This window comes from Hevea brasiliensis, chromosome 16 (assembly GCF_030052815.1).
Source record: "Hevea brasiliensis isolate MT/VB/25A 57/8 chromosome 16, ASM3005281v1, whole genome shotgun sequence".
Lineage (NCBI taxonomy): Eukaryota > Viridiplantae > Streptophyta > Magnoliopsida > Malpighiales > Euphorbiaceae > Hevea > Hevea brasiliensis.
The window spans coordinates 55,580,357-55,596,622 of record NC_079508.1 but is presented as its reverse complement, the minus strand read 5'-3'; the positions used below and the strand labels follow the sequence as shown (position 1 = coordinate 55,596,622).

Below are 16,266 nucleotides of genomic sequence, written 5' to 3'. Positions count from 1 at the left end.
AAAAATGTTCTATATAGATGTAAAAAAATAATTTCTTTCTTAATTTTAAAAGGTGAGTACCATTGTTTAGTTGTTTTGTGAGAAGAGTATAAATTCTCAATACACTCAATAATTTTTAGTAGAAATTAGTCTGAAGTGAAAAATTTATAATTCTAATTTTACCTTCATGTCCTATAGCTCCTCCCACATCTCTCCTCTCCTCTCTCTCTCTCTCTCTCTATCTCTCTCTATATATATATACATAGTCTCTTCCCTCCATGTGTCTCTTCCCATTTCTATCTCTCTTCCTCTTCCCTCTCACAATCATCATTTCTTTTTAGTCGTGGTGCCTCTCTCGTATTCCCTCTTCTCTTTTCCTCCTTTCATAACCCCTTTGCACATTGTATCGGACATTCTATTTTTGCTAAAGTTAAGAATTAATTTGTCTAATTCATTGCACTTCTCAAACAATGAAGAAGGAAAAATATGAAAAGTGCCTATGTATCCCAATATAACAAGGAAGGTTTTGGATAAATATTTAAGAGATATCAAAAAGAAAATCAAGCATTAAAAATGAATTACCATATCCATATTAAGTTGATCAACTGAGAGAAAAGTGTATATCCAACTTCTCACATACACCTATTTGGATGTCATGCGAGCAAATTGATTCTTGAGACCCCTGAGTGCCACAAATGGTGCAATGGCAAGGCAAATCCAATTCTAAAATGATTGGAAATTTCTGGGGCATCAAATCAATGCCATGACAGGCAGGAACATGGCAAATGCAATAAAAACAAAGGGCATACTCCAGTTGCCAGAAACCAAAATACATTTAAGAGCTTTTCCTGAAGGAAAAGTTGTTGGAAATTCCCATGCATGTCTCTTGCTTCAGTCAACAAGTAATAGAAAGAAACATGCAAAAAAAGCATTAGTTTCTTGCCATTGTTTACATTAAATATGAATAAAACAAGATGAATTTTTCTAAAAAATACTATACTTCAAAAATCAACAATAATCAATCCACACTATTAATGTAATATCCAGGCATAATTGCCTTCACAATTTAGGATGCTGATCTTATAATCATCAAATCTTGAAAGCCTGGATGTGATGTAAAGCTGCTTACAAACAAAGTTCTACAACAGTTGAAGACTTGAAGTTGTCTAATGGTTACCTTTGCCTTTTGAAACGGTAGCCTTGAATTTGAGGGCGTCGTTAGGGCATTCCCCTATCAGATATGAGAGGGAAGGCTGAAGCAACTCCTCTGAGCCAGCTTCTGTAGTAAAGGCAGTCTAAAATGGAGGAAGAAAGAAAAGTACAGCCAGCTGGAGTAGAAAAGCCTAAACTTGGGGAAGACATTGATGAGAACAGTGGTGAGTGAAGATCCAAAATGAGCACCTGTGGCCTTGAGGGCAGAGGATATATAAGAGCTTGAAGGCTGGAGGGAAAGGGTAGAGCATAGGCATGAAGGATGAGGGAGAGATCAAGGATAGGGGAATAAGAGAATTTAAAAAGGGCAATTTGGTCTTTTCATAACGAACTCATAGTCAAAAGCTAAAAATTAAAATGGATGGACTAAATAAAATTAATTAAAAGTTAATGAATTGTTAATATAATTATAAAAAAATAATGAATAAAAAAAATATATGGAGCTTATTATTCGGTTTAACTCATGATTTAAAAAATTAAGTTAATATAGGTTTTTAAAAAAAAAAATAAAAATAAAAAGTAAATATATAAATAGCGATAAATACATGGAAACTGAAACGAAGAGTTCTAATGGCTAATGGTTTCCAAGGACGTTCACTCACTTGTTAACGAAGAATCAAAGACAGCCTCCACAGATCCATTATTATTTGGAAATCTAATAAAGACTAACCTAATTTTCTGAGATATTGTCGCCAATATGATTCTGTCTATCCAATCCAAGAACTTCTTTCCACTTTCCCCGAAATATAGATCCCTTGCTTTTCTCTTTCTCTCCTATAATATATTTTGTCTTGCACTGCTTTTACTCTAAACCCTAATTCACCCATCTCTCATGGACGATCACGAGCTTCAAAATCAGCCTCCAATGGAGGATCCTGCTTCTCAAACTTTTAAGCTTTGTATAAAGATCAAGATTCCCAATAACATCACCTCATCCACCACGGAACCTGGTGGAGAAGAAGGAGCAGGAGGAGGAGAAGGCGGCAGCAGCTCTGGCAGCATCCAGGCAGGCCAACCTGGATATCGTGTCTGTGAGTTTTGTGGCAAGAAGTTTTCTTCTGGCAAGGCATGGGGTGGGCACAAACGACATCATCTCAAGATCATGAAGAATAATAGTGAAAGAACCCAAGAAGAAGCATCGAATATAAAGATGAAGAAACACAAACATGGAGGCTCCAAGCGGTGCAATACCGTCAAAGCAGGTGATGTGACGATTGATAGTAGTGGAAAACCAATTTGTTGTTTATGTGGAAAGATTTTTCTTTCAACGAGTTCCTTGTTTAGGCATATGAGATACCATCCTGATAGAGACTTGAAAGTGATTCAACCTCCTCCTGCTGCTCCAGGCTCTCCAAAAGATCAGATCGATCCGGCCGCGGAGATGGGTTCACAAAGCAGTATTGATTTACTTTGTTCTTTATCTGGAACCTGGCACAAGAAAGGCAAGCGAGGAATATGCATATCTGACTCGATACCTGAAGCAGCTTATGGTCTGTTGACATTATCTCGCGACATTGGTCTGGCCACCCCACTAGCATACGGTCATGGACATGGATCTGAGACCAGTGGGCTTGCAACAAAATCCTTGGGAAAGACCATTAGGTCTGAAATTGGATCTGGGTCTGGGTCAGGGTCTGATCACAGGTCTAAAAAAGATGAATACATTGTGAATTACAGTGAAGAAATTTGTGGATTGGTCAATAAGAAGAAAAGGAAAATGAGCTATATAAGCAAGATGAAAAATTCAGAAACGGAGCATCGTGAATTCAAATGCAGCTCCTGTGGTAAATCTTTCCCAACTTTTCAGCCACTGGGAGGTCATAGATCATCATGCCCTTGCAAGAATAAGAGCAATGAACATGTGAGAGAATCTGCATTGATAGATGATGATGCCTTTGCGTCCCAGGAAATTCCTGCTTCAGAAACTGATGAAGAAACAGGAGAGATTGGAGACGACGAACCAGACCCAGTAGCGTCAACCGAAACTTCCTTTCATTGTGATATTTGTAGCAAAACATTCCCTACAGGTCAGGCACTTGGTGGCCACAAGAGAAGCCACTGGAAAGCACCAGCTAAACCTCTATCAAATAAAGTAGTTTCGGGAGAAGCAAGTAATAATGTTGCTTCTAGCGAAGCATCACCAGGAGAAGCAGAAGCTACTAAGGCAGGTGAGCCGTTGTTAGGCATTGATCTAAACAAGCCTTATTTGATTCAGGGAGAAGAAGAGGATGCTTTTTAGCTAACTTCAATGGGGATTGATCATTCAGATGCTTTTGCTTTGAACCTGTTATTCAGCTTTCAGATTTTACTACTTGATTTTCAGTATATTCATCCTGGAATTTAAAAGTTTGCTGCTTTCGCCAAATAAAATAGAACTTTATGATTTATATTCCTTTATACCATCCAAGAATTATTGAACTGTCTGATTGTAATTCAACTTTTGGCGTAATTGAGCTCTTGTTGCTACATAATTTCTTCCCCTCCTTCTCATATGTATATGGAGGTGAAAAGAATGAAGTATATCTGAAAATCAAGAATTCCATATTACTTTCCAATTCAGCTTAATTTGCTACTTTTTCTGCGTATATATATATGGGCTGCTTAATGTGTTTATATATATATATATATATATATATATATATATATATACACCGATTAATTTCAATATTAAAAAATTCTAAAAAAGAAATTTACTATCTTCGAAAGCTTTTCCGGTGAAAGAGAATAAGCACAAGCTCGTAATTCCTCATACCAACATCAAACAAAGTTCAATCAAACAGCCCATATATATATATATATATATATATATATATATATATATATGGGCTATTTGATTGAACTTTGTTCGGTGTTGTTACGATGAATTACAAGCTTGTACAAAGAGCAATTCGCAATCAAATTCGTTTTGAATAACAGTTGATAATTAAATTGATTATTAAATTAATTAAATTAAAAAAATATATAATTTTTAGTAAAAAAAATTATTAGTTGTTAATAGTAACTGAAATATAATTAATTGTAAAAAATTTAGTATCTTTAATTTTATGATTTTATAACTATTTTATAAATCGATCGTTATTTATAACTAATTTAGCAATCGAAAAGTTAGTTTTTAATTTAAAAAAATATATAAAAAAATAAATTTTCAAATAAAAAATTTAAAAAAATAAATTTTTCAAAAAATTACTAAAATAATAAATATTAATAAAAATTAGTTCTAAAAATTAATATAACAATATTACAAAAAAATTACTAATAATTAATATTATAAAAAATATTAACAAAAAATTAAATATAAAAACATACTTATAAGACTTATTAATATATATATATATATATATATATATATATAACAAAAAATTACTAAAAATTAATATTAAAAATAATTTACTAACAAAAATATATTTGTATAAAAATTTTTATTTTATGAAAAAATTAAATTAAATAAAAAAATGAGAAATAAAAAGATGATTAGATAATAGATGAGAAAAAAAATAATAAATAAAATAGATGAGAAAAAAAATGATAAAGAAAATATGTTATAAAATAAAAGATGATAAATAAAAATGATAAGAATGAAAAAGAAGTTGAAGAAAAGAAGAGAAAAGGGAATAAAAGAGAAGAAAATGAGTAGTAGCAAAAAAATATGAGTAGTGGGAAAAGAAAATGAGTAGAAGTTTATATAAGCGAATTAGTAATCGATTTTAACAATCGATTATCGATTGCTAATTTCTTTTAAAAAATTGGGTGAAAATTTTTGAGGAAAAAATTTTGTGACTAATTCATAATTATCGTAAAATCGTTTGCTAATAACAATCAATTTCAATCGATTGCTGTTAGCAACTGATTTGAAAATCTGTTGCAAATAAAAAAAAATTGGCGAGAATTTTTAGAGAAAAAAATCAGTTGCTAATAGCAATCGATATTAATCGGTTGCAAATCAAAAAAAGAAAATAAAAAAATTAGACAAGAATCTTTTGAGGGAAAAAATCAATTAAGCAATTAATTTGTAAATCAATTACAGATCTAAAAAAAAAAATTAGGTAAAAATTTTTGGGGGAAATAATTTAGCAACTGATTTACAATTAATTGTAAAAATTAGTTGCTATTAGCAAACAACAAGAATTAATTGTTAAATCTAAAACTAATTAAAATAATTCTTTAATTTAACAATCAATTCTTTAAATCCGTTGTTGTTAGTAACCCATTTTAAAATAGGTTGTTATCAATAACAGATTTTAGTAACCGATTTCTTAATTGGTTGTCAATAGAAATCCATTTTAAGATTTAAAATTTTTCTAATATCGATTAGCAACCGATTTAACAACTAATTATAAATTGATTATTACTAGCAATCAATTTTAGTAATCAATTATAAATCGATTATTAATAACAATCGGTTTAATAATCGATTCTTGAATCGATTGCTAAATTTTTTTTTAAATTAATTATTTTATTAAAAAAAATCAAAATTATAAATCAATTACAAAATTAGTTACTAATAGTAATCGATTTCAATCAGTTATAATAATTTGTTGTAATTTTTTTTTTTGTTTATATATATAGTGAATGCTGCGTTTGTGGCTAAAAAAAAATCATTATGTAACTTCTATTAGTCATAAATTAATTTTTATATCTTTAAATGAATCTAATTACTTAAATATATAAAATCTTCACTATCATCACAAATTCAAATTTTAAAACTCTCTAACTCTTGAGATAGAGAAAACTCTAAAAACTTTAAGATAACAATAAAGAGATTGCAAGTCTTTCACCAAAAAGAGTACAAATCTCTTTTAAAAAAATATTAAATAAAAAAAGTAAATTTATATCTAAAAAGGTTTAGATTAATAGATTTATTCTTATATTTATTAAAAAAAAAAACAGCATCAGTGGGAAAATTAATAATGGCTTTAATAAAAAAAAATAAAAAATAAAAAATAAACAGGGGCCACTAGAATTGTGTTATATTTGAAAGAAGGTTTACTAAAAGGTTATCAAATGCAATTTTAATAAATTTATTTAATTATTTAAATATCTATTAACAATCAGCCCCATCTAAAAAAGACTGAAAAAAAGCACATGTATTAAAATTGAAACTTATAATATTTTAGATGATAATTTAGTAATTAATTACTTAATTATTATATTAAATTAATGGTATGTATTTTTTTGTCAAATGTTTTTTTAATATAATTAATTTTGAAACAATTTTACTAAAAATTTTAACTTCATTCTTCATAACAATGGATGATAAGCTAAATAATTAATAAATTAATGAATTTTAACAGTATAAAATGATATTGATATGCATTATCTTTTTCTTTTCCCCAAAGATAGGTAAGGTTTCCATTAAAATTAAGTGAAATTAAATATACTCTTTCAAGAGAATTAATATTCAACTCAACACAACTAAGCCTTTATCTCAAAAATTTAGGATTGACTATATGAATTCGCTTTCTCTACTCTAAATGATTTTGGATTAAATCCTAAAAGGTATATAATGATTTTAACGCAATTAGTTTCATTATATTCAAACTATACTTAAGATAAAAATATTAAACGAACGGTGATATTTGTATTCTTTTGAAAAGAAAAAGTCATTTTCCTTAAAAATAATTTAATTTTCCTTTGATTAGAAAAATATCAATTGATTCATTTTTTTAGTGTGGAAAAACAGGAAAAAATTTTTTATGAAATAAATAGAATCTTAGTTATCTTATTTGAAAATTAAATTATAAAAATAAAATATGAAATTTGTTAATAAAACATTAAAAATTCACAGGTTATTTAGAGATTATTATCTTTGATTATTATAGATATACTCACACCAAACAGATTATTATTTTTTATGTTATAAGAATTAAAACATCAACAGTAAAAAAAACACAACTCGAAAAATTTTGAAATTTTATAAAAAATTATATTTTTAAAAAATCTATGACTTTTATTTAAAAAAAAATTACATATTATCCAACAATAAGTAAGAATATTAGCTGGAGTACTAATATATAAAAACAAAATTTGAGGATTGCCAATTTACAGTTAATTGATCTTTGCAAAAAAAAAAATAAAAATACAGTTTGATGGTTTAGAAGAAAAGTGAGAGGAGAGAAAATTAATTTAATTTTCTTTATTTAAGAAACTATATAAGAAGGGAAAGGAAATAAGGGAAAATATCATTTTAAAAATAATTTAAACTTTTAACGATTTAATTCAAATTTTTTTGTATAAAGGTGCCTTCTCCGCGGGATTACAATGGGTTTACAGATTGGATAGTTAATAAGATAGTTAATAAGATTCAAACTTTCAATCTGATAAGAATTTTAAATGAATTTTATTAACCGAAGCAATCCTCATTGGTTAATGCCTTCTAAATTTTAATTTTATATTTACTTTTTTATATTTTATTATTTATATGGATAAATAAATCATTGTTAATTTATAAAGTAAATTTTACTCAAAGTAATGAGAAATTTTTCTAAGTTTTATTTAAAATCTTCATTTTGTATTTGAGAGAATCCATGATTTTATTAAGTAGAATTTTTAAGATAGGTAAGAATATTTTCTGTTTAAAGACTCTCCTCTCAAATAATATATTATTTTTAAAAGCCTAGTTTAAAAAAAAAAAAAAAAAAAAAACTGTATATGACGGAAGAAAGAAACAAATTGATCAACTCCAGGTAAAGAGAATAAGGGTCTATGGAAAACCATAAACCAAAAGTGACAACAGTTTTATGTTTCAAAGAAAATAAAATTCCCAAAACCATAAACAAACTCTTATTTATTACCAAGCTTTAATTAGGTTCAAACAAACCATATTTCAGCAATATGGTGACGGATTCAGTTGCTTAAAACTCAAATCAATTACAACCCAACAATTGTTAATTTTGATTAAACTTTCTTCTTGTCATTTATTTTGTTCAGATCATAATTGCTTTAAAAAAATTATTTATAAGAAATAAAATCGTATATAAATTTTTTAAGTTAAAAAGAACTAAATTTCCATACAAGCTTAATAAGTGGAGAAAATTCAATTATTGTTAAAATAATTATTTTTAAAAAATAATAATTAAGTAAAAAAATTATACGATTGTAAAAAAATTCAATTGAATTGTATAAGATTCAATATTAAATGATTTTTATAATGATTTTGGAAGTGGAAGAATCATTAAGTACTAAACTCAAAAAAAGGGTGGTAAATAGTACAAGGGCAAGCCTCTTTTTTCTCCCTTATTAAAGGGTACTTGATATTTCAACTCTCACCAATCTAAAAAAACATAAGCAGAACCAGGAAAATGTTGCCAAAAACTAAAGATGCCAAAATGGGGACGCTAGAATCAGTTGAATTTAACAATATTATGCTTTCTTCTTATATTTTGTTGAAGGCAACGATGTCGCAGCTCTGAACATATTCGCTGCATGGCTCAACTGTCAGATGCTCCTCTATGAGGGAATCCACAGATACAAGGTCATCCACAATGGTGAGCATGATCTGCAATTTCTTGATGCCATAACCAACTGGAACCAGTTTTGCTGTTACAAATCCAAAATGGAAGCATTAATTTTAGATACTGCTGAAGACTGAAGCAAACTGAAATTTATTACAAGTAATGTGTCTTAATAAATAATATCAACTCAAACCGTACATGCTCCCCATAGGAGACCAGGCATCTCAACACTCCGGACTGACTCCTCCAACTTCTTCATATCTGTCTCATCATCCCAAGGTTTCACATCCAAAAGAACCGAAGATTTTCCACCTATAAAATGAACGACAGATCAAAATGACAGAATATTCGATGACTTGTAATCCTTCACTACTAAGTACTGTAAAAACTCACCTAATTTGGACCACAAGGGAGGATCTCAATTTCCATTGCCAAAAGTTTGGGACTTTCCTAGCAGGCTAGATATGCAATTCAGAGACAAAACAGAATGTGAAACTTACTCTCTTTCTTCTTGGCAGGCTTTTTAGCTGCCTCCCTCTCCTCCGCTGCCTTCTTTTCCTCCTCTGTCTCATCACCAAATAGATCCAAGTCATCATCATCTCCATCAGCAGCAGCCTAAAATAGTTAGTGGAAAAATTGCAAAACCAACTAAGAAACAAGGAATTCATTTATTATCTTGCAAATGGAAAGTGATCAATCCTTGATCCAAATGCTCATAAAGACGAAAAGCTAACTGTACACGTTGCATGTGAAACAATAGGAAACAATAGGCAGAAAGTAAAGACCTAACGAGTTAATATTCACATAGGTAATCTATGGTTGAATCAAACTAAATCTTTGCTGAAAAGATCCAATTTTGGATTCATCCTTCAGATCATTTAATCAAGATCAGTTTTCAAAATTAAAACAAAAACACAAACCTCCTTAGCAGAGGTAGCAGCTTCAGCTGGAGCAGCAGCTGTGCCTCCAATTCTTACTCCAACAGCTTTACCGGGAAAGCTATCAATAATCAAATAAAGCCAAACCAATCAAAACAAGCATTAAAAAAATATATGCATCTTGAAGAAACCCACAAAAATAATTGAAAAGAAAGAAAAGAAAAAGCTAACCTTGCCGCAAGATGTGAAGATACACAGTCGTACCACTTGCTGGCATTGGGGGAGGCATCTCCAGGCTTCGCCAGAACAGCAGCGTACACCTTTATGTCATCCCTTGATAGTTTATCCCTAATGAGAATTGGGAACGAGGAAGATCAATTAGCAAATTCATGGATTTGCTATTTCAGAGCAAGAAATTATTTAAAAATAAAAAAATAAAAATACCCAGAAATATAAGATTTTCCGGCAAGAAACCCATCGAGAAACTTGAGACCTAATTCAGTGTGGAGATCTGAAAAAGTGACTGCCATTGCTTACAGAGGAAGATAGTAAGCGGACACGAGACAGTGGGAGCAAGAGGAGATATTGTACTTGAACATGTGATATTTATATGGGTACGGAACCTCAAAAGAAATAAACCCTAGAAATGGAATGACTTAGATATTATATGGTTTTTTTTTTTGCCGTATTTTCCGACAATTTATACTCGAGAAGGAGATACTAGAGATTTTTTGATCTCAATTGGATTAGCTATAAATATCTGAGAAGGGGATACTAGAGATTTTTTGATTTCAATTGGATTAGCTATAAATCCTTACTTTTTTACATTAATTTTAGATGAATTGATGAAACATATACAAGAGAGTATTCATTGATGCATGATATTTGCAGATGATATTGTTCTGATAGATAAGACGCGATAATGAGTCAATAGAAAGTAGAGCTTTGGAGAAGTACTATAGAGTCAAAGGATTTTAAACTAAGTAGAACAAAGATAAAATACATGCATTACAAGTTTAGTGAAGGCCAAACTGGTGATAGTGAAGGAATTAGTTTGGATGGAGTGGTACTGTCCCAAAGTAATCACTTTAAATATCTCGGCTCAGTCCTTCAAGTAGATGGAGGATGTATGGAGAATGTTAGTCATATGATTAAAGCTGGATGGTTGAAGTGGAGACGTGCTATGAGAGTTTTATGTGATCGCAAGATCCCCAATAAGTTGAAAAGAAAATTTTACCGTACAGCCATACGATCGGCTATGTTATATGGTAGTAAGTGTTGGGCACTGAATGAGTCGTATGGGTCTAAAATAAGAATTACGGAGATGAGAATGTTAAGGTGGATGAGTGGCCATACTAGACTAGATAAAGTTCGTAATGAGAGTATTAGAGAAAAGGTAGGAGTGGTGCCAATTGAGGATAAGTTGAGAGAATGAAGATTAAGGTGGTTTGGTCATGTGAAGCGTAGACATACGGAGGCTCCAGTTAGACAAGTAGAGCACATTAAGTTAGAGGATAGAAAGAAAAAAAATGGGTAGACCTAAATTGACTTGGAGGAGATTAGTATAACATGACCTAGAAGCATTACACATTTCTGAGGATTTAACCAAAATTTGTTTAGAATGGAGAAAGCGAATCCATATAGCCGACCTCAAATTTTTGGGATAAAAGTTTAGTTGAATTGAGTTGAATTTATATCTGAGAAGGCTCTCAATCAAACTCCATGGGACCTAAGCTACCAAAATATATAAAATGAATTCTCCAAATATAACCGTCACTCCTCACCCGTCTATAGTGTAGTCGAGCAAGGCGTGTTACACAGCGTGCCGGAGTACATAATCTTATCTGATTCCATTATAGTTATTGATTTACTTGTTCAAAAACTTTATCTGAGGTTTAGGCTATTTTTACTGTTTATCAAAATCTGACTAATTTAAAAAATTCAAAAATTTTAATGATAATCCGGCAGAGTGCCGGCTGTAATTTGGACTAACAGTTCTTCTGAACCTGCCAAAAACAATTTCAATATATGCTCAAATTCATAACTCAGATTATCTCAAGGCATTCTCATCAGTTTCTCAAACTCAGATTCAGTCTCAAAATTTCTCAAATTCAATCTCATTCAGAATCATTATGATTAGATAATCAATTCAAATATCTGAATCCTTATATTTCATTAACTTATATAATTTGCCAATTAAGTACATAAATTTATCAAGTACTGGATATACAAAAGAAATTATAGTTACTAATTCACATTACAATATAAGCAGTAGTTATAATGTACAGATTAGAAAACATGCTTAAAATGAGCCCTATCTACATGCATTGCTGAGAAGGTGACAACCTTGAACTCTTCTGACATTTCTGTAGATCTGGACTCCAAAAATCTCAGTCGACAGTCTACTGGTTTTACCTTCAATACCTGCGTGAGGAAGCAATTCCATCGCGCTAAGCATTTCTGCTTAGTAGTGCAATAATATAACAAGAAATAATATATACAAATAAAGAAAGAAATAAATCATAATTCGGATATTCAAGAATCAATTATTATAACTGTATTGTATTTTAAGTCTCTACGGTTCTGTAAATTGTATTTTTTTTATGTTTCTGTTGCTAATCTCTTTTACTCATTTCATTCAATGCTTAATTTAATTGTACTGAAATTTTTATATACTTAACTTAACTTAACTTAACTGCCTGAATTGAATAATATTTTAATTGAATGCCTATGTAACCTATACACTGACTAGACTGGATAAACGAATATACTAGCACTGGGTACCTAGTACCTCGGGTCGTCACACCATCGGTCACAAAGTATCTCTCGGTGTGCAAACAGTGTGACTAAAAAGCCATAAAATCAATCAGGCATTAAGCCGAGTATAATAACACAATCTGTATAGCCATAGGCTATTAAAATCATAGTATGACATAATAAGCCAGAAAACACAATATGGCGTAGAGCCATTTATAGAACAGCTGTCAGAATCCTATTGGCATGCCAACCTATCCAAACTAGTCAATTAGGCAAACTAGGGCATATTACAAGATTAAATATTTATTTCTTTATTTTCAGGGTTTACTGGTCATTATACAATTCACTGGTCAATGAAAATGTTGACCTTTTCATACATCATGCATAAGTTAATTCTAGTATCAACATGTCACAATTCACATTTCAATATGCTGCCAATATAGTGCCATTTACAATTTTCACCAGTTGGCATTTATTGCCAAATTACTTCAAGGCTTCATTGTATGTTAATGTCAAATTCTTAATTTTTGTGTGCTGATTGGTCTAGCTTAAAGTCCTATTTTTCTTGGTTTTTAGCTTCTGGTCAAAGAAGCAAAATTGTAGCTCTATGTCTTATTGCACTCTGGGCAAAATTTCAGGTCATTCTGAGTTGTATAGACTAAGATATGGTCAATTTACTAAAACTTGACATATTGCACCTTTAGTGCAAAATTTGATCAATTTTAGGTCACTTTTAGTTCTGGCAGTTTTGGTACCCTAACTTGGGCAAGCAATTTAACTTGGTTCTAGTCATTTCTAGGCTTTAGTGTCTTCATAAGAATTGTAGCTCTATGTCTTATTGCACTCTGGGCAAAATTTCAGGTCATTCTGAGTTGTATAGACCAAGATATGACTAATTTACTAAAGCTGGATATATTACACTTTTAGTGTAAAATTTGGTCAATTTTAGGTCACTTTTAGTTCTAGCAGTTTTGGTACCCTAACTTGGGCAAGCAATTTGACTTAGTTCTAGTCATTTCTGGGTTTTGGTGTCCTCATAAGAATTATAGCTCTATGTCTTATTGCACTCTAGGCAAAATTTCAGGTCATTCTGAGTTGTATAGACAAAGATATGGTCAATTTACTAAAGCTGGACAGATTGCACCTTTAGTGTAAAATTTGGTCAATTTTAGGTCACTTTTAGTTCTGGCAGTTTTGATACCCTAATTTGGGCAAGCAATTTGACTTGGTTCTGGTCATTTCTGGGCTTTGGTGTCTTCATAAGAATTGTAACTCTATGTCTTAGCTATCCATAGTAAAAATTTAAGGTCATTTGGACCTGTTTTGAGTGAGTTATGGTCATCCTAATGACTACTGTTCATATGGTCAAAAATCTGGGTTGCAAGGTTGCCATTCCGGATTTGATCAATTTTAAGGTCAATTTTTAGGCAGAATTTTGATAATATTTCTACATGAAAGTTGGCCTATTTTGTGTCTAGTTTCACCCCTCATTGGCCTCATACCAATTGGGTTCACAATTTTGCACTTATGACCTAATTTAAGTGCTGCCAACACACACAACCTGTATTTGAACATTACACTTCCAATTTTGACAATACTCCTCCTCCCAATATTTTAACATTTAATCATGGCACTTATATATATATTGTACACAATTCCAGCAAGGTATTTTGAACAGAACACTTAAATGTTCAATGCACACAATGCACCATTCAAGTTCAACATTTACTTCCACCAAAATTCAACATACCTCAATATCAATCCTACACATATACTTCCATGGCAATTACACAAACTACTCACCATTTAACACCATCATATTTCATTGATAAATTTCATAAACTCACACACAAATTCATTATATTTAAGGCTGCCCAACATGGCAGTTTACTAAAGCATCAAAGTCCCACTATTAAACCCTTAATTCAAACACTAACATATACATACTTGGATATTAACTTACTACAACTTCCATTTGAGTTAATCAACCTTAATTCCCATGCATTAGAGGTAAGAAAAACTCAACCACAACAAACTTTCATGGCTGTCCAAAATTGAATATATCAATAACTCATCAAATTCTTCAAATTTCTTCACCATTCAACTCATCTCAACCTTAATACAAACTTTAATGAAGCAAAGGATGAAAAACTAGCACTAACCTCTTTTGAGCTTGACCAAAACTTCATCAAATCCTCTTTTTTTTGCTTCCAATATATTGCCCATGATGTATAGACTAAGTTTAATGAAGGAACTTATGAAAATCAAGGCTTGAAGATGGGTAGATGAAGGCTTGTATATGGGGCGGCCATGGATGAAGCTCGGAGGATTTTCAATTCGGCAAAGAAGAAGAATCAAGAAAAAGATGAATCTTTTAGTGGAAAAATTTGTCCTAGTGGTCCTTATATACTCCACTAATGCCCCACTAATCACAATTAAAAATTAGATTAATTCAAGATTTCCTTTAATTGTAATTATGCCCTCCAATTCCCTTAAATTGCATGTTATCTTGAATTTCATTTTTCATTAAATTTTTAAAATATAATATCACTTATTTTCATGGACATTTAGGTCAAAAGTCAACTTTAGGTATCAAATGACCAAAATGCCCCTCTTCGGATCAAATTCAAACTTTTTCGGTACCACCGATTTACTCATTATACCGCTGATTTCTTTAATTTTCATTTTTCGTTTATACTAACTTATTATTTTTTTTATATATTTTCAATATTAATTACACCGCAGTAAACTTTTAATTATGTCCCAAAAATATTTCCTGGGGTCTCTCGTGATCCAGGGCTAGTCAACGGTCCTCGCCGTAACTTCCCGGTGCAGTCACCCATCGCTACAGGTTTGGCTCATTTAACTTAGTCACATTTTATCTCTTTTATTTTTTTTTTTAATTTTTCTCATCACATATTTCATTATTTTATACTTCCTCACTGTAATTACAGTATAGTTCTAAACATTCTGACTTTCCGGAGCAGACATTAGCTGTCGAAACAGTAGGATATGCGAACTACGAAAATGAAGATGTTATAATTATAGTCCATTAAACTTGAGATTTAGATCATAATGTTTTTTAATGTTTTTTATTTAATCTAATTTAATAAAAAAATATATCAACTAACTCGAGTTAGGACTCATGAGACGCATCATTAAACAATTTATCAAAATTAAAATGAAAAAATAACATTTCACCGAGTTAACCACCAATCTACTTAAATTGTATTAATCCATTTATAATACGTTTACAATTCTATTAGTAGTTCTAATTAAGTTGGCATTAATTTTTTAACTCAATTTAATAGATAATATATTTTATTATTTATGTCACATAATAATTCGATTTGACTCGTTAAATCATTTTATTCATAAATAATATTATTAAAAATAAATTAATAAATATAAATCTAATTGTTTATTATATTAAAGTTAAATATTATATTGTTTTACAATTATTTACTTTTTAAAAAGTTTTAATAAAAATATTAATTAGTTAAATATTAAAGTATCACTTATTTGAATTTTTTACATTTTAAATATTATTAAATTTATATATGATTAAAATTAATGTGTAAATTTTATTTAATATAAAGTTTTATATAGTTTAAAAGTGTTCAATTTGAGTGGCCACTCCTAAAATGCTAATTTTAATTTTAATGATTTCTATTCGATTTTGAATTTGATTTAAAAATAGTTTTTGATTTATATGTGGTCAATTTCATGTTAAGAGAGGACCCAGATTTTTTTTTTTTAACTGCAATTAGTAATTGCGTTAAACAGCCAAAGGGGCATCCAAAGACAATCAGTTTTGGAGTTCCTGAGGAAGCACCAGTATCCAGTTACAAAGAAGAATGGTTTTAAGGCTAAACTTGGATAAACAATCTGCTGTTTTATTTGGCTTTCGGTTGATTAAGGAGAAGGATAAATGTTGAAACAAAGGCATCAACCTCTTGATGGCACTAAGGAAAGCTTGAATCTCCCAT

At 30.4% G+C, this 16,266-nt stretch overlaps 2 protein-coding genes across 2 annotated transcripts; one reads left to right on the top strand and one right to left on the bottom strand.

Moving 5' to 3' along the window:
• Positions 1–2,023: 2,023 nt before the first annotated feature.
• Positions 2,024–3,430, top strand: LOC110663862 (uncharacterized). The gene has a single exon (XM_021823317.2). It carries the CDS (start codon positions 2,024–2,026, stop codon positions 3,428–3,430), a length of 1,407 nt encoding a protein of 468 aa, XP_021679009.2.
• A 4,964-nt stretch (positions 3,431–8,394) lies between these two features.
• On the bottom strand, positions 8,395–10,128 carry LOC110662671 (elongation factor 1-beta 1). The gene is made up of 6 exons (XM_021821729.2): positions 9,965–10,128; positions 9,752–9,868; positions 9,563–9,641; positions 9,143–9,257; positions 8,841–8,954; positions 8,395–8,727 (listed from the first exon to the last, which is right to left on the bottom strand). Exons 1-6 carry the CDS (start codon positions 10,048–10,050, stop codon positions 8,564–8,566), a joined length of 675 nt encoding a protein of 224 aa, XP_021677421.2. The 5' UTR covers positions 10,051–10,128; the 3' UTR covers positions 8,395–8,563.
• Positions 10,129–16,266: the final 6,138 nt, after the last annotated feature.